This window comes from Protopterus annectens, chromosome 1.part2 (genome assembly GCF_019279795.1).
Source record: "Protopterus annectens isolate FY-2018-M chromosome 1.part2, PAN1.0, whole genome shotgun sequence".
NCBI lineage: Eukaryota > Metazoa > Chordata > Ceratodontiformes > Protopteridae > Protopterus > Protopterus annectens.
The window spans coordinates 554,625,153-554,649,781 of record NC_056727.1 but is presented as its reverse complement, the minus strand read 5'-3'; the positions used below and the strand labels follow the sequence as shown (position 1 = coordinate 554,649,781).

The following is a 24,629-nucleotide window of genomic DNA, read 5'->3' as shown; positions in this document are numbered from 1 at the left end:
ATGTAAGTATATAGGGTATAGCTAAAATAGATAGAAGTGATAGAAGTAAGGGTTTAATGTGTGTGTATATGTAGTGTTAGGTGACATTGTAAGTTGTAGTGTGTAGGTAATTATATAGGGATGGGTGTTAATAGAGATTGAATGGTGGGATGTAGGATTTAGCACTTCAAGGGGTTGGTCTATGTGTTTGCTTGAATTGCAGGGGGTATGGTCAGTGTGTATATATGTAGAAGCACTGGGAGCGCGTGGGATTTGGGGGCAGGGTAGGGGAGCGGAGTGAGCCCGCAGGGCAAACGGAGAGGGTAGAGCAACAAAAGGAGTGAACCCTAGGAGAACAATCAGTGGAGAGCTGTTGTGAAAGGTGGGGAAGGGTGTGAGATGGTAGTCTTGATAGTAGGGATGGAGGGGGTATAGCTGGCTGATACAGAGTAAGAGGATGTGGGGGTAGTGTAAGACTATAGCTCTGCAAGTTTAAGATACCAAGTTCCTGAGAGAAGAGTTTCAAGACAGAAGGATAATTTAGGACAGAGGCGCCACCTAGTGGTCAATGTCAAATTGGTTACAGAAGTTCCCTTTAGTAGATAGCAGGTATTGGAACTGGAATTAGAGGAGAAGGCAGTAAATTGTGTATTAACAAGGGTATAGGAGAGGAAGAGGGATAGGAAGGAGAAAAGGGTGGTAGTAGCTGCTGTACGCCCTAGCAGGGGATTATGCTTTAAGAGCTACAATAAGATATACAATGCAACTTCCGTTGACAGAATTTGTATAACACATACTTCTGTTTTCTTATTCTTCAGGGGCTGATTCACAGGGTGAGAGAAGAGGCAATTCCTTGGTGTGGGGTGAAGACGGCAGTAGGTGATAAGAGGTTGCTGGCCAACAGGGCAGAGTAGGTCCACAGTTAGTGCCTTACGAGCAGGTAGGGCAATTTCTTCTGTTTTCTTATTTTTCAGGGGCTGATTCACAGGGCGAGAGAAGAGACAATTCCTTGGTGTGGGGTGAAGACGGCAGTAGGTGATAAGAGGTTGCTGGCCAACAGGGCAGAGTAGGTCCACAGTTATAGTGCCTTACGAGCAGGTAGGGCAATTTCTTCTGTTTTCTTATTCTTTATTTTATATATATATATATATATATATATATATATATATATATATATATATATATATATATATATATATTTTTTTTTTGCTACTTTTTTTTTTTTTTTTTTTTTTGCTACTTTTTTGGGGGCACCTGATATCGGGGGCAAGAAAAACTAAAGAAAATGACGTCGGCTGCATGTTTTATACCCCTGATGTCCTGGAAGAGAAGACAGCAACTGACGCAGGACCCAAGACTTTGGAATTAAGGCCGACTGAGGGCAACCAGCCAGCAGATTACCCAAATGTAATGACTGCAACAGTGAATACACTCAAACATCTACATTTATGGTAAGTGTACACAACTGTACTTTTTGCGGTCCTCCTCTGCCCCTGGGGTGACGTCTACCATTGAAACCTCTTCCCCCATCCCCTGGAAGAGGAATCCTCCTAAGCACCTTGAAAGGGAGACTGCCTTCCTGAACCACATTTTCTTACTCCCCTTCTGGGTCTTAGAAAAGGACCTTTGAGGGGCAGAAAACCTGATCTCAACAGCTGACAAAGTCTTCCCTTCCTGTTCACTGCGGGTCAAAGTCTCTTTCACAGTGAGACTTTGACCCGCAGTTGTCATCAAAGGGGGCATTAAAAGAAGTCTTGAAGGCCTCTGCAAACCCGCTCAAATGGAGCCAGGCATGATGCCTAATTGCGATACCTGAACCCACCGCCCATGAGGACCCTTCCCCAGCATTGGAAATTAGCCTCATGGACGAATTTGCATCTGAGTGAAGGATTGACAGCTTTGGAGAAACTGCCTTGAATTTCTCCTCAGACATGGACCCAGGGAGGGAAGTAGATCCTTTATCAAATCCCTGTGGAGATGGGTGAAATGCACAAGATAATAATCGCAGGCTAAAAGCAGCCGAGGCGAACACCTGCTTTCCAAGTCTGTCCATAGCACTTGATTCACGATTGGGCGGATGATGGACAGAAGAGCTATCTGCTAATTCCTTTTTGGTGGCAGCGGCCAGCACAGTAGCATCAACCAGAACCGCTTTGGACCAAAAGATTTTATCTGATGGAGGGATCAGAAATTTGTCCGCTTTCTTAGGCACTGGCTCCACGGTATCTGAATCCTTCCAAGCCCTGCTGGCCACAAGATCAATGAGAGGATCAGCAGGGGGGGACACCCAGGTGGTAGATGGCCCCATACCAAATGCCTCCAAAAATAAATCTTCCTCAGAGGATGGGGTTTGGGTAGACCCAACCACCTTTGGCCTCGAGGATCTCAAGTATGTCTCCAAAGGAGACGTCCTCTGGCGGAGATCTTGGGGACCCGTCCCCCTCATCAGCATCCATATCCTCGGTAAGGGACTCCATAGGGGAGTCAAGATGTCTCCTCTTACAAGTCCTCTTCCTTGGACCTTTCCCCGCCAGGGAATACTCAGAAGAGGAGGGGGACCCCCTGTGAGGGGGGGGGCATCCCCCTGGAGGCTGTCAGGACAGGCTGACCGGAAGCAGGATGAGACAAGTCGCTGAGATACTGGGGCTGGGTAGGATGACCATGTGCGGGAGAGGCAGCTCTGATAACAGAGATTTTTTGGCAGCCCGAAAAGCAGAAGGACTAGAAGAGGTTTCATCCCTCTCTCCTGGCGGTAAAACCCTAGCAGAAGAGAGGGTGGACCCCCGTCCCCGTCCCGCCACTCCACTGGACAAGGCACCCAGGGGAAGAGACCAGTCTGAAAAGCCCAAGCCCGAATCCAACCCCATAGACCCCAGCTCAACATGCCCGGCCGGGTGGCCTGTTCTGAGGGAACAGAAACCGTACCAGCCGCTTATCCCATCAGGGAAGGACCCAAACTGGGCCCCAGAGCTCCCCCAGCCTCCACTCCACTCATCACTCCCTGAGAATCCAAGCCACTGGTCAGATGAGCGATCAAAGGGGGAGTGGGAGATTGGATTCCTGACCTGTGGGCCAGGGAAGGCAAGAAGCCCCAACTCCATCTGAGCATTCAGGAAGGCCTGTATCATCCTGCCCATATCCATAGGGAGGACACTCCTGGAAGATCGGGAGGAGATGGAGGACCTACTAGGAGAGTCACACCTGGAGCCAAAGTGTTGTCTTTTGCTTTCCCTAGAACGAGACCTACCCAGGGTAGACATCTGCTTAGAAGGCAACAGATCTTCCACTACAATCAGCTCCAGCATGACTCTCGGATCCGACTGAATTGGAACCAAACTCCGCAAAGGATCTGAGGTAATACTTTTCGAACCCCTCTGATCCGAAAGGGTCTGATCCGTAGGTATAGTGCCTACCCTCGAAGGTCTGGATCCGAGATCCTTGGATCCAGAAGAAGACACCGAAGGTACCGGATCCGAGAGCTTTGGGTCTGAACCCTTGGATCCAGGAGTGGACTCCCTGGACGATCTGGGACCCGAAGATCTCTGATCTGAAACTGCCCTGGCTGGAGACGTATCTGAGGTTCTAGGAACAGACAGTCTGGGACATTTGGTCGGGAACTCCTCAATGGAAAGCTTCTTTCTAGCCCCAGAAGAACCTGCCTTGGCCGGGGAACCAGTGACCAAGAGACCTCCTTTGGCCAAACCTTTAATCAGGAGCTGCTTATGATGGTCAGCCAAGGTCCTCAGGTTGAAAGCGGCACAAATGCCGCATTCCACCTCGAGGTGGTCGCTGCCGAGATAGTAAAGACACTCCTTGTGTAAGTCAGAAATGGGCTTTTCTGTCCACAAGAGGAGCACCTTTTAAAACCCAAAGGTTTATCCAACATAACCAAACAGGAAACAAGTCAACAAACAAGCCAAAGTTCACAAAGCCTGTTAAATCCATCCGAAACATACTCACACTTAAACTAAGCAACTACTTGCACACCTCAAAAAAGGGTAAGACTCTACCGGGAGGGGATAGCTAAGAAAGGAAAGCTACCTACTAACTCTGCAGCCCAGAAAAAAAATTTTTTAGAAACCTTACAAGAAACACTTACACTAATAGGAGCTGAACAGTCGGCGTCTGAGTGGCAAAAGAGATCAGAGGGGAGAGTGTAGGGCAGCAGAGCATTATGGGAGGGGGGGAGCTTGAGCTAAGCTGTGTTGAGTATGCCGGCTCAGATCCGATATCAGATCCAAGACCCTAATGTGAGGAATGGTGACTAGATAACATCAGATTATACAGGGAACAACAGAGATAACTATATCCATTTACTGCTCATTCCTGCTATTTTGGATTTCCTGGCCACCATTTTTCAAGGAGGTGCTAGTTTTTCCACCATCAAAGTTCAGCTAGCAGCCATCTCTTAATTATCACACTGGAGATTATGCTTTTCCTCTGGCTTCATCCAGACTATGTGAAGCATTCCTTAAATGCACCTTTCTGCTTAGACCTCTTATTAAATCATAGTTGTCTTACAAAACTTGGTTCAAACCCCATTTTGTGCCTTTAGCCAAGTCTGACCTCAAATTTCTTTCTTGGAAAACTATCTTCCTTGTGGCTATTACTTCCTTCAGGTGAGTTTCTGAACTCCAAGCACTCTCTTCAAAACCACCTTAATTGATTTTCCATAAAGATAAACACTTAATACTTTACGTACTAATCCATCTTTTCTACCAAAGATAGCTACGCTGGCAAACATCAGTCGTCACAAATTTGCCAGTTGTCTTCCCAAAATTTTCCAGTAAAGGAGAATACATGCTTCACCTTTTGGATGTACGTAGGCAGCTTTGTTTTTATCTCCATAAAGTGAAGGATTTCTGGAAAACTGACCAACTATTTTGTTTCCTTTGCCTTTAACAAATTGGGAAAGCCTGTTTCTAAAGTCACCCTAGCTAAATGGATTTCAAATTGTATTTCTTATGTTTACTGTTTGAGAGGTTTATCTCTGACAAGACGTCCAAAAGCTCACTACTAGATCTGTGACTACATCCCACATGTGCTGCTTTCTGTGCCAGAGTTTCCATTGACATTTGTGCTGCTGTGTCCAGTTACCTTCTCGGATTCCTCTGCCACAACTGCTTTATAGGTCGGCATGGACCCGATGCCATGCATGTCCATGGAGGGTTTTTTAGACGTCCACCTCAGGTGCAGGGATGAACCGTGGCTGATTATTACTGAAGGGCCTAGGGGTGTTCCTCAAATTTTAGTTAGAAAAGAGGTCCAGACTACCATTATTGCCATCATGGTCACAGCCTCCAAAAATTTTCAAGGCTGATATCCCACTCAAAAAAAAAAAAAGCAGAAAACTAAACGCACTTGTAGTTCTCAAGCCTCCACAGGATGTTTGTGTTTCTGCTCCTCCCTGGTCTTCTACCTCTCTTAAGAGGCCTCGGGAGCAGGATTCTTCTGAGGAGGGCACTGCTGATTCTGAAGAGTCCCTGACTTATTCCTCCCAGATTCCTTTTACTGCTTGACTATATAGTTCTGAGGTAGAAGAGTCCATCAGTCCTGACTCTCCTTTTGAGGAGATGTTATATTAAGGACCAAAAGTCTGTTGCACAAATGTCTGCATTGTTGATGCTTGTAAAGCAAGCACTGGAAGCAGCTTCAACATGAGTGGCCATAGGCTGCAGTGTGTCCTGTGGGTGATGAGCTGCCTGATGGCAAAAAGTAATGCTAGTGGCAGCCCATTGGTAAAGGGTTTTCTAGTGACTGCCAACTGATCTTCGTGTTTCACTGTTGCAGTTATCACGTTTAGGTTATCCCTGCCAGAGTAGCCCTCGGCCAGCCCGAATACCAGTGGCTTAGTATTTCTGGGTCAGTTTCTGTCACTTCAGGACTGACATCAGGTCATCTGTAGTATAAAGTAAGGCAGCTGACGCCATTACATCAGTCTTTCTTGCTGTGGAGGCCGAAGCAGAAGCAGTTCATACGAATGCCAGTCAGCCGCTACCCGAGTTTCATCTATCGAATTAAAGTTGAAGTCTTCTAAAGCTAAGTACCTGGTTGGTGATCCTTTCTTCTTGCACTTGTTTAGGCCCAGACAACGATGTCCCCCGTTGTCGCTTCTGTGCTTTGTTCAGTGCCAGAACTATTCGTCGTCGGGCTCTTATTGTAGCCAGATATTTTCGTTTACAGTCCTCTAATTCCGATATGGCTTTGGTAAGCCATCCAACAGCAGATCTTCTGAAAAAATGTAAAGATAAAGACAGAGATAGACCACACAGGTCCAAACCAACCAACGACACTTCCGTTAAGCTAGTCGTCAGTTCTCCGGTCCTCAGTGAGGCGCTTTCACAGCCCCTGATGCCTGGTTCTGTGGATTTGCAGGCTGCTACTGAGACCCTTTGAGTCCCTTTCAGAGTCCGGTATGCTGCAGAACTTTTCTTCAACTAAGGATCCTGTGGTCGTCTCTACCTTTGAGTCCGGAGCCACTGAGCAGGCAATGGCTTCCAAGGAAGTCCTTCTCGCTACCGATTCTCGACACAAACCGACATCTTCTTTTGCGACTACCGTTCTTTCGAAAATGACAGAGTTTCTTAGGCCCAGGGTACGAACCACACCCATGAAACCGACAACCCACTCTCAGGCACCTGCTTCCTTGCCCCTCAGTCTCAAATGCTTAAAATGGCAGAAGACCTTATGCTGATCAGGGGAAGCTACCCCCTCCAAAAGGAAAAGAGATCTGTCCCCTGTAGTTTTGTCTGAACAAGAGTCAGATGACTCTGATGCATCTGAATATGAAAACATGCAACCCCTCTCTACTTATGAGGATTTTGATGCAGTGGATGCCATCCCTTCAGCCTCTCCCCCCAAGAGGATTACTCCTTTGGGGAAACCATGCAAACGTTAAGGGAGCATTTCCAGTGGGAGAGTCAAGACGACCCTCATTCTAAAAAGAGACCCTGGGAATTCCTAGATCTTCCACAGCACAGACCCTTGGCCATCGTCCCAGTCCTGGATGTTGTGGAGGATGTCTTCCTGGAATCCAGCTTGACTCCTGATAACCTTCCCTCCTGCACCCTGAAAACCAGACTGGTACTATAGATTCCTTGACTCTCCCAAATTTATTTTTAAAAATCCTACTGCTGACCCTGAGGTAATTTCTCAAGGGCCTAAAGGGATTAAAGCAATCTCTGCTAAGAATCCCACCCCCTCAGATAAGGATTCCCGAGCACTAGACAGATGGGGTAAAAAAGTATACAGCTCAGCTCTTACTATCAGGGCACTAAATTGTCAGTTTCATATGCTAAAATTTCAGCAACACGCCCTGGAACTCCTCAAACAAAAAATGTCTTCCTTTCCTGCTTGGGCGGAATCTAAAGAATTACAAGAGTTAATGCATTCTGCAAGTCAAGTAGCTAAACAGACTTTGCACTGTGGTTTTGATGCCCTAGAAGTTTTTTGCAGGGCAGCAATCACTGGATCAGTCTTTAGAAGGCATGCATGGCTTAAGGAACAGCCCCTGACAGACCATGTCAAATCTAAATTGTTGGATGCCCCCTTGCACAAGGACAACTTATTTGGCACTAAGGCAGAAGAGGTCTTACAAAAGATGGAAGAAAAAGCAAAATCTATGCAAACAGTTAAGGATTTCTTACAGGTCCAACCACCCAGGTTCAGCAGGCATTGCCCCACCAAACACTGGTCCTTTCTGCTTCCAGTAGGCCAGTCCAGCCTAGGCCCCGGGGAATCCGCCCCTCCCCACAGACAGCAGCCACAGGGAATGCAGAGATTTAAGCAGTGGACTACCTCCACTTCAAAATCAGGGAGTTCTAAGCCACCCCGTTATAGTAAGAACTCACAATGACTCACATCCCCCACTCACTCCCTTTGCCCACCTTCACTTTACCCGTAGGAGGAAAACTCTCCTTTCACGCAAGCACCTGGGCCATCATTACCAATGACCACTGGGTTCTGAACATAGTGTCTCAGGGGTACAAATTTTCCTTCTACACCCTTCCAACCCCAAAAGGATTCCCAAATGTACCTCCAAACCAGTGGGCAGAAGCTGAAAAGCAAATCTTTCCCCTGCTTTCTATGAGGGCAGTAGAGCATGTTCCTGCAGAACAGATAAGCCAAGGTTTCTACTCCAGGCTTTTTCTGGTGCCCAGAAAAGAGGGCACATGGTGCCCCATCTTTGACCTGTCCATTCTAAACACCTTTTTGGTGATCCCAAAATTCAGAATGCTCACCCTCCAGCAGCTGCTACCCATGCTCTCCAAGGACGCTTGGCTAGCCACCCTAGATCTAAAAAAGGCCTACCTCCACATTCCTGTCAGGGAATCATGCAGGAAATCTCTGTTTCAGGGCCGGATCTCGACACTTTCAGTTCTCTGCCCTTCCCTTTGGCTTATCTACTGCTCCCAGAGTTTTCACAGACAAAGGAATATCCAGATTTGCCCATACTTAGACGACTGCCTTATTCAGGCAGACGGCCAGGAAAAGCTGCTTAAGTACCTGGCCTTTGTAAAGAACCTACTAACCTCCCTAGGGTACACAATCAGTGAAAAGAAATCCAAATGGGTGCCCACCCCAAGGATTAACTTCCTGGGAACAAGCCTGGACTCGGCATCCCAGATGGCATTCCTTACACTAGAAAAACAAATCTTCCTGACAGCCTACTTCTTCTCAACTAGCCACCAGACCCCTGTTATCTACAAGGAAATCCTTAATCTCTGGGGTTCATGGCATCTTGCATACTAATTCCATGCGCCAGACTGCATATGAGGAAACTTCAGTGGTACCTAAAAACCCTTTGGTGTCAACACTGTCAAGACCTGAAAACTCTTATACCTATAATTCCTTGCCTCAGAAAAGATTTTCTTTGGTGGGCAACAGCATGCTCCCTCAACAAAGGACTGCCTTTCTCACAACCCCCCCCCCCCCGTCTCCCAGACCATCACCAAAGACTCATCAGACTATGCTTGGGGTGCACACCGGGACGGCAGGTGCATACAGGGCCAATGGACCCCACAGCAAATCCCTCTGCGCATCAACCAAAAAGAAATGATGACTGTCCAAGCACGCCTTGATAGCTTTCAAACTTATTCTCTCCCAAGGGACTCTCCTGATCAAAACAGACAACACCACTGTGATATGGTATATCAACAAGCAGGGAGGGACTCACTCCTACCCTCTATGCAGGCTGGCCATGACCCTTTGGCACACAGCCGCTGCCATGCAACTGCACCTGTTAGCAAAATTCCTGCCAGGCTCTCTCAACTCTCTGGCAGACCAATTAAGCAGAAATCTTCTGGACCTACACGAGTGGCAGCTCAACAGAAGAACCTTCACCCTAATAACTCAGAAGTGGGGCACCCTGAAGGTCGACCTCTTTGCCTCCCACACCAACGATCACCTCAGCAAATTCTGCACCAGGGAGCATCACTGCATGGTTTGGAAAGTGGATGCCCTGTCCTTCCCCTGGGTCAATCTATTGGTCTATGCCTTTCCTCCACTACCTCTCATCCCCAGGGTACTGCTCAAAATAAAGGAGGAAAACCAAGGGCAATTCTTATAGCTCCAGACTGGCCTCGCCAGCACTGGTAGCCCTTGCTGCGCAGTCTGCCACCATTGCATCTTCCTCAGATTCCTAACCACCTGACTCAGGGGAAGGTGAATTCTTGCATCCCCAATTGCAGACACTCGATTTGGCAGCCTGGCTTATTCCCTAACCCCGGATCAATCTGCCAACCTCAGTAAACAGTTGCTAGATGTTATCCATGAGGCCAGACACCCTAGCACTGGAGTCTTATGCTGACAAATGGAAAAGGTTCTGCAACTGGATCCACTCTAAGGGAGCCAGTATGACACAGCCCTCTTTCCCTCTCATCCTGGATTACTTAGCTGACCTACTACACAGTGTGGCCTGTCTTTCTCCTCTATAAAAATTCATGCCTCTGCCATTTCTGCTCATTTCCCCACTGAGCAACCCCTTTTTCTCGCACCTTTTGATCAAACAGTTCCTAAGAGGGGCTAGCAACTTGAGGCCACCGAGAAGGGCACCAACCCCAGCTTGGGACCTTAACTTTGTATTGGAAAAGCTCCCCCTGCCCCATTTCGAACTAGCTTCTTCTGCAGAGCTAAAATTTCTCTCCTGGAAGACAGCATTCCTTCTGGCCATCACTTCAGCCAGAAGAGTCCCCGAGCTGCAAGTGCTCATTGCTGTGGACTTCATCTTCCATGCTGACAGGGTATCCCTCAGAACTAACCCATCCTGCATGCCCAAGGTGGTGTCCAATGTGGCTCTCAACTAATCCATTCGTTTGCCCACCTTTTTCCCTAATCCCCAGAACAAGGGGGAAAGGATTCTGTGCACTCAAGATGTGCACATACAACTCAGATTCTGTCTAGACAAGGCTAAATCCTTCAGAAAATTCTGATCAATTGCTGGTTAGCTTTGCTATATGAGCAGAAGGCAAAGCCATCTCCAGACAATCCATTTCCAAATGGATAGCACACTGGATCCATTTCTGTTACAAACAGCATGGAAAGCCTCCCTCCAATGGGGGGGTCAGGACTCACTCCACCAGAGCAGCCTCCACCACTGCAGCTTTCCTCAGTGGAGTCCCCACCAGGGACATTGTGGAGGCTGCCACCTGGACATCTGTTCACACTTGCCAAACATTACCCCTTGCCTCTCTTCTCCAAATCCAGGCTGTGTTTGCCTCTGCGGTCTTGCAGGGCATCCTAGCCAGCCCCTAGATGTTCTTCGTGTTTCACTGTTGCAGTCATCACATTTGGGTTATCTGCTTGCAGTAGCCCTCAGTCGGCCTGATTATCAAAGTCTTGGGTCCTGCGTTGGTTGCTGTCTCATCTTCGTAACGTCAGGTAGTCAGGGGTATAAAGCATGCAGCTGCTGCTATTACATCAGTCTTTCTTACCTTGCGGTGCTCGAAGCAGAAGCAGTTTGCAAGTGTCGGTCGGCCGACTCCTGAAATTTTCGTTTTCGAGTTTCAGAACCAAAGTCTTCGACTAAAGCTAAGTACCCCATTGGGGAAACTTTTTCTTGCTCTAAACCGATGTCAGTAAAAGTAAATAATTGTATTACTTGTGGAAAGCAAATACCTCATAAAGATTTTCATTCGTACGGTATTCTTGCCTAGGCCCTGACCACAGTGTACCTCGCTGTCTGTTTTGTGCCTTATTTAAGCAACGAACTATTCATCGTCAGTCTATTTTTGCTTCTAAATACTTTAGTACTCGATTCAATTATCCAGATATGTCTTCAGTAAGCCGTCCGACTACCTACATTCCGAAAAAATGCAATAACGACAGACAGGCTGCCTAGATCCAAAGCTGCCGACGACGCTTCTCCTAAGCCAGTCGCCGGTATTCAGGAGCTTTCGCAGCCCCCGATACCTGTCACTTCAGATTCGCAGGCCTCTGAGACCCATTTAGAGTCCAATATGTTGTGAGATGCTTCAACTGTGGAACCAGCGGATATCTCTACCTTGGATGGGTCCAGAGCCACTGTGCAGGCACCAGCTTCTGAGGGTGTATTCAGGCCTACTGACTTGCATATTAAACCGACGCCATCTTCTTCTTCAAGGCCTAAAACTCGAACTATGCCTAGAAAACCGATGCCCAGACCGCATGGTCAGGCCTCTATGCATAAAAAACAAATGATAGTAATGGCTGAAGACCTTGTTACTTTAATCAGGGGAAGCCAAACTTCCCCCTCTAAGAGACCCAAGTCTGAATTTGCTTATGATACTTCTGACCACGATTCTGAAATTTCTGTTTCCTTTGATGACCAGGATTTACCCTTATCTACTTATGAGGATTCTGATGCAGAGGACTCTATTCCCTCTGCTCCCCCCCCCCCCAGAGGATTTCTCTTTTGGTAAAAACTTACATGCTCTTAGGGAGCATTTTCATTGGGAAAGCCAGGATTACTCTGATTCTAAAAAGAGGCTTAGGGATTTCTTACTCTTGCCCCAGCACAGGCCTTTAGCTATCCCTCCTTTACTAGACATTGTTGATGATGCCTTTTCGGAATCTAGCTTGGCCCCTGACTCTCTACCTCCTGCTCCCAGAAAACCTGATAGATATTACAGGGTTCCTGACTCTCTCAAGTTCCTTTTTAAAACTCCTACTGCGGCTCCTGAGACCATTTCACAGGGACCCAAGGGCATTAAGGCTACTACTGCCAAAAATCCTACCCCCTCTGATAGAGACTCCAGGGCGCTGGATAAATGGGGTAAGAAGGTATGCACTTCTGCAACCTTGGCGATTAGGGCCTTAAATTGCCAGTTTCATATGTTAAAGTATCAGCAGCATATTATTGGATTGGTTAAACAGAAAATGATGTTAATTCTTGATTGTGCTGAAAACAAGGATTTACAGGATTTAATGCATTCTGCTGAACAGGTCGGAGAACATACTTTGTAATGTGGTAATGTGGTTTTGATTCTCTAGAGACATCTTGCAGGCCTACTGTAACTGGGTCTGTACTTGCAAGGCATGCTTGGCTTAAGGAGCAATCCTTGCCAGATCATGTTAAAGCTAAATTTCTGGATGCTCCCTTAAGTCAGGACCGCCTATTTGGCAACAAAGCAGAAGTTCTTAAAAAGATGAAGGAAAAAGCTAAATCTATGCAAACTGTTAAGACTTCCCACAAGTACAGCCTCCAAGATTTAGTAGGCATTGGCCCTCTAAGAATTGGTCCTTTCCTGCCTCTTCCAGGCCTTCTCAGTCCAAACCCAGAACCAGCAGAACACCCAGGCTTCAGTCCCAGGGTATGCACAGGACTTAAGCAGTGGGGGCCTCCCACTCCCAAGTCAGGGAGTAGTAAGACTCCCCACTATGGCAAACTGTCTCAGTGACTTAATTTTAAAACTTCCAAGCACTTCATAACTGACTGCTCCTTTAGGGGGAAAGATTGCTCTGCAGGCAAAAAACTGGGAACTCATTACCCAGGACAAAAGGGTTTTAAATATAGGTTCCCAAGGATACAGATTTCACTTCCACACATTATCAACACCAAACTGTTGGCCAGATCTATCCCCAAATCAGTGGGCAGAGGCTCAAAAGCAAGTACTCTCTCTTGAGCATAAAGGCTATTCAGACTGTACCAGAAGAGGAAAAGGGACAAGGTTCCTACTCGAGACTTTTCCTGGTATCCAGAAAAGACAACTCATGGCGTCCTATATTGGACCATTCTACCTTAAGCACTTTTTTGGTGATTCCAAAATTCAAGTTGCTAACTCTTCACCAGTTACTTCCTATGCTAGGCAAGAATGCCTGGTTGGCAACACAGGATTTAAAGGAAGCCTACCTGCACATCCCAATCAGGGAATCTTGCAGAAGATACCTATGCTTCAAAGCAGGCTACATGCTCTATCAGTTCTGTGCACTGTTTTTTGGTTATCTACTGCACCCAGGGTATTCACAAAGTGCCTAGCTCCAGTCATTGCATTTTGCAGGCAAAGATGTATTCAAATATACCCATACCTGGACGATTGTCTAATTTAGGCAGAAAGCCTAGACATACTTCTGAATCATCTGGCATCTGTACAAAAGGTGTTAACTTGTCTGGGGTACAACATAAACAAAAAGAAATCGCATCTGGTACCCTGTCAACAAATTATGTTCCTGTGAGCAAGCTTGAACACAACTTCCCAGATGGCTTTTCTCACGCCAGAGAAACAAATTTATTTGACACCTTATTTCAAACTAGTGGCCACAAAAACCCTATCATTTGCAAGGCAAATACTGCAAGCCTTGGGGTTCATGGCCTTGTGCATTCTACTAATTCCATATGCAAGACTGCATGTGAGGAAACTACAATGGTATCTAAAAAGCCAATGGTGTCAACATTCTCAGGCTCTAGAAGCAATGATTCCTATCATACCTTGCCAGTGGTTAGAATTCCTTTGGTGGGCAGAGGCCTGCCGCCAAAACAAGGGACTACCATTCACTCTTCCCCCTGCCACCCAAACCCTAATAACAGACGCATCAGACTTTGCATGGGGGGCTCACCTGGCTGGGAAGTGCATTCAGGGCGAATGGAGCCCAAGTCGAGTGCACCTGCATATCAATCAAAAAAAAATGTTAGCTGTACAGAATGCTCTGACAGCCTTCAAGGATCACATTCTTCCAGGACAATTAATGGTAAAGACAGCAGCACTGTTATGTGGTACATAAACAAGCAGAGGGGTACCCATTCTTACCCTCTCTGCAGACTAGCCATGGCTCTGTGGAACACAGCCTTGAGCTACCAAGTGCATCTACAGGCTCAATTCCTGCCAGGAAAACTAATTACAGTGGCAGACGAACTAAGCAGAAATCTCATGGACCCACACGAGTGGAAACTGGAACCAAAGACTTTCAACATATTGATCAACAAATGGGGGAGCCCAGATATAGACCTGTTTACATCCCCCCAGAACTACCAGTTGGACAAATTCTTCACAAGGACTCCCCACAAACAAACTTGGAAAGTGGATGCTATGTCCTTCAGCTGGAAAAATCTATCAGTTTATGCCTTTCCTCCTCTGCCTCTCCTCTCCATAGTACTACTAAAGATCAAACAGGACAAACCAAGGATGATACCTGTTGCACCAGACTGGACCCACCAACACTGGTGTTCCCCCTCTTGAGCAGTTTTCACAGCTAGTCCCATGGCATCTGCCTCAGACCTCTACCTTGCTGTCAAAGCAGGAGAGCCAGCTTCTGCACCCCCAGCTTCAAACCCTGAACCTGGCAGCCTGGCTAATTACCTAATCTCTCCATTACCATCCCGCAGTAAACAAGTGCTGGATGTAATTTTGGAGGCAAGGAGGCCTAGCACTAGAAAATCTTATGCTGAAAAATGGAAAAGATTCTGTGTCTGGAACCAAATTCAAGGGATGGCCACAGCAGCGCCCAATTTACCTCAGATTCTTCAATACTTAACTGAGATGTTTCACAAGGGCCTTTCCTTTTCCTCCATCAAAATTCACGCCTCAGCCATTTCAGCTCATTTCAACACAGAACCACCCCTCTTTTCTCACCCAGTGCTCAAGCAGTTCCTCAGAGGGGCCAACATTTAAGACCACCCAGGAGAACCCCAACTCCAGCCTGCGACCTTAACTTTGTATTGGAAAAACTCCCTCTTCTTCCTTTTGAGCCAGCTGCAACTGCAGAGTTAAAATTCCTTTCTTGGAAAACAGCTTTCCTTTTAGCAATCACTTCAACAAGAAGGGTGTCTGAATTACAGGCCCTTATGGTAGTGGAGCCTTTCATCATCTTTCATGCGGACGGGGTGTCCCTCAGGACCAATCCCTCCTTCATGCCCAAGGTGGTATACAGTGTGGCTCTTAATCAATCCATTCATTTGCCAACCTTCTTTTCTAATCCACAGAACAAAGGGGAAAGGATACTGCACTCCTTAGATGAGCACAGACAACTTAGACTGTACTTGGACAGGACTAAACCTCAAAGGAAATCTGAACAACTACTGGTGGCATTTGCTGCAGGGGCAGAGGAGAAGGCTATTTCAAAGCAAACCATGTTTTAAATGGATAGGCCATTGCATTCATTTCTGCTTATAAGCAGCATGGAAAGCCTATCCCACAGGGGATTAGACCCCAGTCAACCAGGGCTGCGTCTATCTCTACATCCTTTCTCAGAGGTGTCCCTACCAGGAACATCCTAGAAGCTGCTACCTGGAGTTCTGTAGATACTTTCACCAAGCATTACCATTTGCCAATTTTCTCTAAATCCAGAGTTGGCTTTGCCACTGCAGTCTTGCAGGTCTTTATAGCCAGTCCTAATGCTATCTAAATTCCTCCTCCCATCCTTAGCTTTGGGAATTTACCCAAATGTGATGACTGCAACAGTGAAACATGAACATAGTACAGTTGTGTACACCCTACATAAATGTAGATGTTCGAGTGTATTCACTGTTGCCGTCCTGATTTCCCTCCCTCCACCCACCTTTCTTCTCTTTCCTTAAAACTGACATACTGGTATTTACTTTCTACTGTTGGGGTTCTTCCACCAGAACCTGGCTGCTACTTGGGGGCTCCTTACAGGTTAAGGCAAGAAAAACTGATGTAATGGCGTCTGCTGCCGTACTTTATAGTACTGATGACCTGATGTCAGTCCTGAAGTGACAGCAACCGATGCAGAAATACTAAGCCTCTGGTATTCGGGCCAGCTGCCCTGGCAGGGATAACCCAAATGTGATGACTGCAACAGTGAATACACTCAAACATTTACATTTATGGTAAGTGTACACAACTGTACTTTCCCTTCCCAGAGCAAAGGAGACAAATGGGGGGGGGGACTAAGGCTTAGTGGTAAGCAAAGGTCATTTTTAATTCTAAGCAAATGTAAAATCAGCTTTATTCTCTCATACTAGTGTTAGTGTCCTCAGTCAGGTAAAGTAACCATTCTTAAAACTGGTAAAGGAATATCTCAGAAATGTAAAGGTACTCAAATTGCAGGTAGTCACTTTGACTCGGTTAATCATTTATGGTGGGATATTTTTAAACTTGTGTCCTAAATTTTTAATAAGCCATTTTCTTAGTGAAATGAGGGAATCATCAAATGAGGCCAACTGTTTGGTGGCCTTAGTCTCTCTCACACACACACACACACACACACACACACACACACACACACACACACACACACACACACACACACACACGCGCGCGCGCGCACTTCAGGTGAAACATGATCTGACTGAGCATACCCCAGATATGAATGGCTTACTATCCCGTGCTATCTGCCAGAAGGAATACAACAGGGAGCTGATTGGACTGGTTCAAGGAAAATTAAGCTACTTTTGGGACGGAATATGGGTTTGATCAAAGGGACCACAGTCCTTTGAAAGGCACGATATGGATACCCATTTGTGACGGTCTGCAACTCTGATTGATTGGCACCAGAAAAAAAGCATTTTTCAAGATCCGTGTTTGCGTATCACCAAACCATTAACTCTTACTGGGGGGTGAGCAAGCCTGGCATTCATTATGAATGGATTCCAACAACGGGAGAGGGCTCTTTTGTAGTAGACGAGATGTAGAACAACTTTAAGGCGTTGCTTGATCATCCAGAGATGGACTGCAGACCTGCCCTTCACAAAGTTATTTGCAGAAGTATTTTTTACACATGCTCCATGACCATGATATAACTGAGTCCCATGTATTACAAGTGTTTGGAGGTAGGTCAGGGTGGGCTCTAAACTTAACAGATCAGGTAATATCTGATATCATTCCACCCAAATGGAGAACCATTTCTACTTGATAGAATGTGCTTGCCAAGTAGATTTTCTGGCAACTTCTTAACTGTGGCACCTCTGCTTGAAAGTCTAGTGGCCTTAGATGGTCTGCAGCAGGAGATGGGCTGTGAGGGATGGGGCCAGGTTGACACCCCTTGAACTAGTAAGGTTTTCTATGTTTTCAGGGTCTGGAGAGACTGAAACTGCACCATTCTGTTCCATAGTGGGGTGATGAGAATTAATTTTGGACAGTGCAGCCCTGTGGTGCAAAAAGATAAAGCCCTTACTGCACCACAGACAACCAGTGTTTGACTAAAAGCACAGGCACTGGAGGGACTGGGTGGCAGAGGATGGGAGTGAGTGGGCAAAACATCCATTTATAAATGAAAATATTAAAAGATTCAGTAGGTTTTATGGATTGCGACTTTTTTCCTACTTGTAAAATTCTGTTAGTATGTTTTTGCTTTTCTATCCTATCAGGTAAGAGTTCTTAGGAAAGTGTTGGTTTTTAAACAACTTAACTGTTTGCTTGTCTTACAGGCTTACATAAAGATCTACCAAGGAGAGGATCTACCTCATCCGAAGTCTATGCTTCAGGTACTTGCAACTTTTGATTACCTTTTTAAAGGTCATATTATCTTTTTGGTTCCACATTCTTAGTTAAGACTTTATATCTGCACAGTTTGTTAGACAGAATATTAGAATGCATCATGGCAAATTTGAGTGCAGCGAGTATTGGCATTGTATAGACAGAAAGACAGCAGACTGGCTTTTGCATGCATTACAAAGCTGATGTTGTTGTGTTTAATTTGACATCACCAGCTGTCGGAGCAGGAACATAGTAGGCAAGTAATCACTGGGAACTGTAAGATGCCTAGCCGTATGAAACTTTAAGCACAGAAACTTAAAAGTTTTGGCCATCCTTTTTAAGAATGTGCTTGACAAAGGCTCAGTTAATTAATCAATGGGGTGGCGAAAGCCGACACACTCTTGCTAGGCTTATAAATGCCCTCGGGCAGATAGCCTAGTACCCACCTATGAACTTATATATATATATGTATATATATATATATATGTATATATATATATATATATATATATATATATAGAGAGAGAGAGAGATTAGATATATATAGATAGAGATTAGATATAGATAGAGATTAGATATAGATTAGATATATAGATTCTCTAGATATAGATATATAGATCTAGAGCGATAGAGAGAGAGAGATAGAGAGATAGATGTATGTGTGTGTATATATATATATATATATATATATATGTATATATATATATGTATATATATATATATATATATATATATATATATATATATATGTATATATATATATATATATATATATATATATATATATGGATATATTATATAGATATATAACTGCAGTGGTGGTGCTGCGGTAGCGTTGTCGCCTCACAGTAAGACTTTGTCCTGTTCAATTCTCAGCTAGAGCGTCTTCTGTGTGGAGACATGCATGAATGGGCGTACCTTCGTTGAAGGTCGTGCATCAGGGCTGGCAACTCGGCACGTAAAAATCTACTGCCAATCATTAGCGGACCGGAGTTCCACTGTGGCGACCCCTAACCGGGAAAAGCCAAAAGACACAACACAGCAATAGTGGTCACCTCCCAAATTGAGCAAGGTCATACATGATAACCCTGTTGTAAATTTCTGTCTACCCATCCAGTCATCAAGACTAACTTAAAGGTAGCTAAAGCACTACTTTGACTTGTATTGGCAACGTACTTCATAGGCAAAAGTATACATTGAGTTAGGAATCTTTCTCTGTCCGCTGAATATTGTTTATTTGTTGTAGGTTTATGTCTGTAGTGCAGGTGTTTGTAGAGCCACTGTTTTTTGCAAAGAAATAGGGGGTCAAATAGAAGTGGGTCTTTCATGGTTTGAAAAGCTGGGCACGTTACCTTACAGCAACCTGTGTAGGCTCCTGAGTATAAGGAGAGCCATGATAATCTATTGGGGTAGTTAAAGGATTTAAGACCTTAATATTCTTGGTTAGAAATCTGTGTGGACTTTCCCTTTGAGCAATATGCTTGATGTTTGCATACCAGAGGTTGCATTGTATTTAATAGTAGGTCTGATAAGAGAAGATTACAAGTGGTAGGATGACTTCTTTGGATCTTGAAGATATTCCTTTGCCTTTGAAAGTTAACTAGGTCAGATGGAAGGATTTCCTGACTGTGGTGTAAACATGACTGCATGAGAGAAAGCTATTCACCTAAGTACTTAGATCTCCTATGACCATATCTGTTTGAAGAGGAATACCATTTATAATAAATGAGATGGGAACAACCTTTCTGCCACTCATTACTATGCTGCACCTTTTTTCATTTAGTTTGAGACTTTGACACACCATGTACGTGCATACTCTCTGGAGCGGTTTTTGAATCAGTGGATGTACTCATTAGCAAACTTGGTCAACTACACTTCTGGTCACTGGTTTGGAGATCGGCAAAATAAATGTCAAATGGGAGGGCCCAGAACTGATCCCTATGGCACCTAGTAGTTATAAATTGATATTTAGAGAGGGCACAAGCATATTTTACAGGTTTGATCTGTTGGATAGCCCATATGCAATCCAGCAGACATTGTAGTGGTTTACATTGTTTTCAAATTTTTTGAATAATGCCAGCATGTGAAAAAGTGTCAAAAGCCTTGACCAGGTTGAGATAAACGGTATACACAGAATGACCACTGTCCACAGCCCCTGTAACATTTTCAAAGAAGCTTAGTAGATTCAGAGACATAACCTCCTCCTCACAAAACCAAATTGATTGGGCTCTAGATTGGTTAAGCTGTCTGTCTGCATAAATGAGATGTGCTATGATGTATTCTGTGGCTTTGCATATAAGGTTGGTGAAGCTGATGGGTCTACAATTACCCACGTGTTTAGAGGGACAACTCTTGTAAAGGGGAGTCACAGTAGCTGTTCCCCAGTCATACAGGGCAAACCCTGTATAGATAGACTGAGGTTGAATAGTTTATATAGAAGATCAGGTAGTGCGTACTTGGCACTGATAAGAATGGAGATTAATATATGACCTGGTTCTGTGGAAGTATAATTTTAACCTTTAACAGGGATTCTGAGACTTGTTCCAAGATGATTACAGGGGAAACTAAATCCACAGGGATAGTGAGGGTAACAGTGTGGGCAGGAGGGGTAAAGTTAACACTAAATTTGTCTGCTGATATGTTAGCTATATGGTTTGGGTCGGAATGCTTGATATTACTCTGGATGACTTCAGTGCAGCATCAGACATTCTTCAGTCATGTTAGAAAATTTAGAGAATGAAGATTTGTAGTTTCCTTTTGAATTTGTAGCAATCTTAAGGTTCGACTCCACTTTACATTTTCTAGAAGTGTTTTAAGTTCCTTCCTGGCATTTTTCAGTGTAATCTTGTAGTAGGGAGATGGGAATTTCTTGCAACTTCTCATTATTTTCCTTCTTTTGTTGTGTAGTTTAGTACAGGAGTTCTTACACAAAGAGGTTTATTCCTAAATTTACAGTTACATTTGAGATGGATGGGTGCTAACTTTTCTATGCAACTGTTCAAGTGCTGATAGAATTCAGAGATGAATGCAGCAGCCCTCTAAGTTAGGTACATTTTGCAAGAGATTGCTGGGAATTCTGCTTCTGTCTTTTACAACATGAAGTAGGTTTTCCTTGAAGTATCTAACGATGGTCTCATTTAACATTGGAGTAGTGCCACTAGAACGGACAGAGAAGATTACTGATATGTGGTCCGACATCTCTGTGGATGAGGAGATGCATGGTGGGGTGCATACAGTGGATACGTTGGTAAGGACCAGGCCAAGGATGTTAGAGTCCCTAGTGAGTAGCTTTACAATTTGCTCCAGTGCATTGGTATTAATGAAGTCTAGGAGGAAACACTGAGTAACTTTTTTTAGAGGTGTAAGTGTTACAGTTGATTATGTAGTTGATATCCTCTATTAAAAGGGTATTTGGTTTGGTATGTAATGCCTCAGCGGTGGTAAGGTAACTTGTGTTCTTTGGACAGTATTTACAGGGATATATAGCTAGCAATGAAGTAATAGCTGTATTTGTTAAGGGTGAGTTGGATCTCTACAAGCTCCAAGTTGGGCTTGTGGGTTATTTGATGTAATGTAATCCGGCTTCTAAAAAGGAATCCCCCACAACTTCCCAGTGGTCTGAAGGCATGGTAAACGCTGACCCTGGTGTGAAGGGAGTGCTGTCACTGCATTAAAATAATGTCTCAGTAACTACATAAATATGCGTTTTGAGTTGCAGGAGGGCCTCAAGTTTTGTCATCTTTCTATTTAGACTCCTACCATTGTGTAGTGCCACCTTGATGTACAAATCTGAGTTTTAATTTGCTATGTAGGAATGTCCAGTACTTGGGAGTCTGCCTAAAAAAGGCACTGTGGGGGAGCAAAGGCTTTAGCCAGTATGCAGAAGTCCTGATAAGACAGGTGTAAGACATACTTGGTGAAACAGGAAGTTTTATCTACCATATCATCCATGCTGACTGCAGTAGAAAATCGGCCTAAATTTTTTGGCCTTCTTAGTGGACAACTGCCCCTTGGGCCACATATCAGATGCCTGTAGCCAGTTAAAGTCCAACTGATGTCCTTTTCATTCTTCCTTAATGTACGAGTCGGGATCAGATCCTCTGATCTGACTCAGCTGTCAAGCTCCTCCCTCTACCCACACTGCTCTATTTCATCCCCAAAGCCTCAGATCAGGTTTGCTACCATTGCGAACAGGCACAGATTTTCCAAGCTCTGGGGTGATTAGAGGTTTTGTGAGCTATAAAACATTTATTGGTATTTTTATGTTTCCTTTTCTATATTTCACACTGAGTTAATCTGAGGAAGGGCTCTGAGCTAACTAATCTGTGATGTATAACATCAAGTGTCCTGTTTTTTGCTTATTTCTAGCTTTTTTTATTTTACTCACTCTGTGTGAGGTATTAACTAGAATTTTCTACAATTGTTAAGCATCTTGTTGGGTTTGTTTGTTCTGATTTTTGTTTCCCACCCTCCCTCTCTCTTGGTATCCTGTTTTTATACTTGGTGGCTTTGCAGTTTTCCAACCCCTACTGTAAATTTCATCTGGGACACTCCTCCCAGTTTGGTGTCATTACCTCATTCTACCTATTCCAGGAAGAACATTTGAGAAGGCCAACCCAGTTAGCTTCTGCTCCTCCTTTCCCCTTTACAAAAAAAAAATGCTTTTTCTATGCTTGTTTCCTGCCTTTCCTGTAAGATGTCTAGTCCAGATACAGATTTGCTGTATCCAGAACTGTTTGTAAGCTTCTGAGCCCCCAAGCCTTTCTGTGTTGGAGGAAAGCCTTCTAGCTTAATTTCGTTTCTTAGAACTAGCCAGTTTTTTAGTTTCAGCACTCAGATCTGCTTCTTTGAGCTCAGCACTTGTTCAGAACTCATTGTAAGCACTAAATAAGCTACAAATTACTACAACACTAGAGGAAAACAGTTTTAGTACTTAATAAATAAGCACCTATCCAGGTATGTCTAAGGGTCAATTCCCAGTGTTTTCTCCTGTCTACCTGATGAATTTGGGCATCTTGGGGCAATGCAGTAATTGCCTCATGTATGCAGACAGTCCTCTCCTCGTACCACCCAACGCTACAACCTGTGAGAGATGCACTTAATAGCCAAACTGGAAGCAAAGCTCTCTTCACCCAAGACTGGACTAGACAGTCAAGAGGAGAAGGTAAACACTTGCACCACCCCACACTCATCACATAGTCCCTCAAAACCTACACCACCAAAACACACACACAGAAACACAACACACACCTACATTCGCGGAGGCTCTCAAAAAAAATCTATCCAAGCAACAGGGGCCTCCAAAGCAGAAACGCAACCTCCACTCCGCAACACAACCCATATTACACACAGCCCACAAACTCACTGTGCCACTCAACCACAGCCCATAAGGCATAACAACGTACCCAGCACTCTAGTCATAGGTGACTCTATAGTCAGGCACATTGATGTTCCACTCACCAGGCTAAACAAGGAGAAAGTTACTGTCAGCTGCTTGTCAGGTGCCAGGATCCGCCACATAACGCATGCACTCAGGTCACTCCACAACAAGTACAAATATGACTCTGTCATTGTCCATGTTGGTGTGAATGACCTGAGACGTACCTCCCTGAACTACATGAAAAGAGACATGGAGGAGTTGTCTGATCTTGTAGCCCAGGCAGGTAGGATCCTAGCCCTGAGTAGCATCCTGCCCTCACCCAGAATGATACCACAGTACAAGGACAAAATGATTGACTTCAACAATTGGCTAAGCTTCTGGTGTCATTTTAAGGGGATCCAGTGTCTGTCTGCCTAGGATGACGTGATCGACAAATCACGATGCTTTGCCAGAGATGGCCTGCACCTGTCGCCCTTGGGATTCTGGATACTGGCTAAGGCTTTTGCCACCCCTATAGTGCCTTTTTTAGGCAAGATTCAAATGACAAATTCACCACGTAACAGGTACAAGCAAGCAAAATCTGAGAGTAATGCTACATTAATGCTAGAAGTCCAAACCTCAAAATGCACTCACTTGGGGCACTCCTTAAAATGGAGAACATCGGCATCTGTGCAGTGACAGAGACCTGGTTCAAGGCGCCAGAGAGCACCCCTGTATTATCAGGCTGTAATTCATACCACACCTTTCTGCCACCAAACCTACACCAAAGCACTAAAGGCAGAGGCGTGTCCATATTCATTAAGGATATCCACACCTCCAGGCTAGTTGCTCAGCATAATGCATCCGAGATTATCCAGGTGCAACTAACTCTGGGCAAGACCGCAATCCAAATTGTAGCTTGCTACAGATCCCCCACCATGCCCCAGGATTCCCATGCCTCATTTCTTGATACACTGGAAAATATTAGGGTATAACCTAATACCCTAATAATGGGCGATTTCAACTACCCCACCATTAACTGGGAAAACTACTCGTGTACCAACTCTTGTGCTCAACGTTTTCTGGAATTCATAAATTCCAACGCCTTGGATCAACTTATCCATACCCCCACCAGGGGCAAGCAATATCCTAGACCTGGTCATTACCAACATGGCCAACCGGTGTTCCACACCAGAGGTCAGTTCCTCGTTGGTCAGATCCGACCACAAGCAAATCACCCTAGACATCCACATCCCACCCCCACCCCCCATTAGGGAAACCACCGTAAAAAAATTCTCCAAGGCCAACTTCACGCTTCTTAAGACAGAAGTGGCAAATTTCACGACACCCATGCTGATGGACAATAGAGGTACGACTGCTGAATCCTGTACAATTGCACTTTATAAGCACTTGCACGAGTGCATGGATCGTGCAATCCCTAA

General features: G+C 44.9%; 1 protein-coding gene across 3 annotated transcripts in view; it reads left to right on the top strand.

The window, feature by feature from the left end:
• The window catches only part of ATL2 (atlastin GTPase 2), a 1,083,407-nt gene that overhangs the window by 862,822 nt on the left and 195,956 nt on the right, over positions 1-24,629 (top strand). For all 3 annotated transcript variants that reach the window (XM_044057663.1, XM_044057671.1, XM_044057677.1), the window contains exon 11: positions 17,780-17,836. In XM_044057663.1, the coding sequence (XP_043913598.1) occupies positions 17,780-17,836 (57 nt within the window). The remainder of the gene's footprint in view (positions 1-17,779; positions 17,837-24,629) is intronic.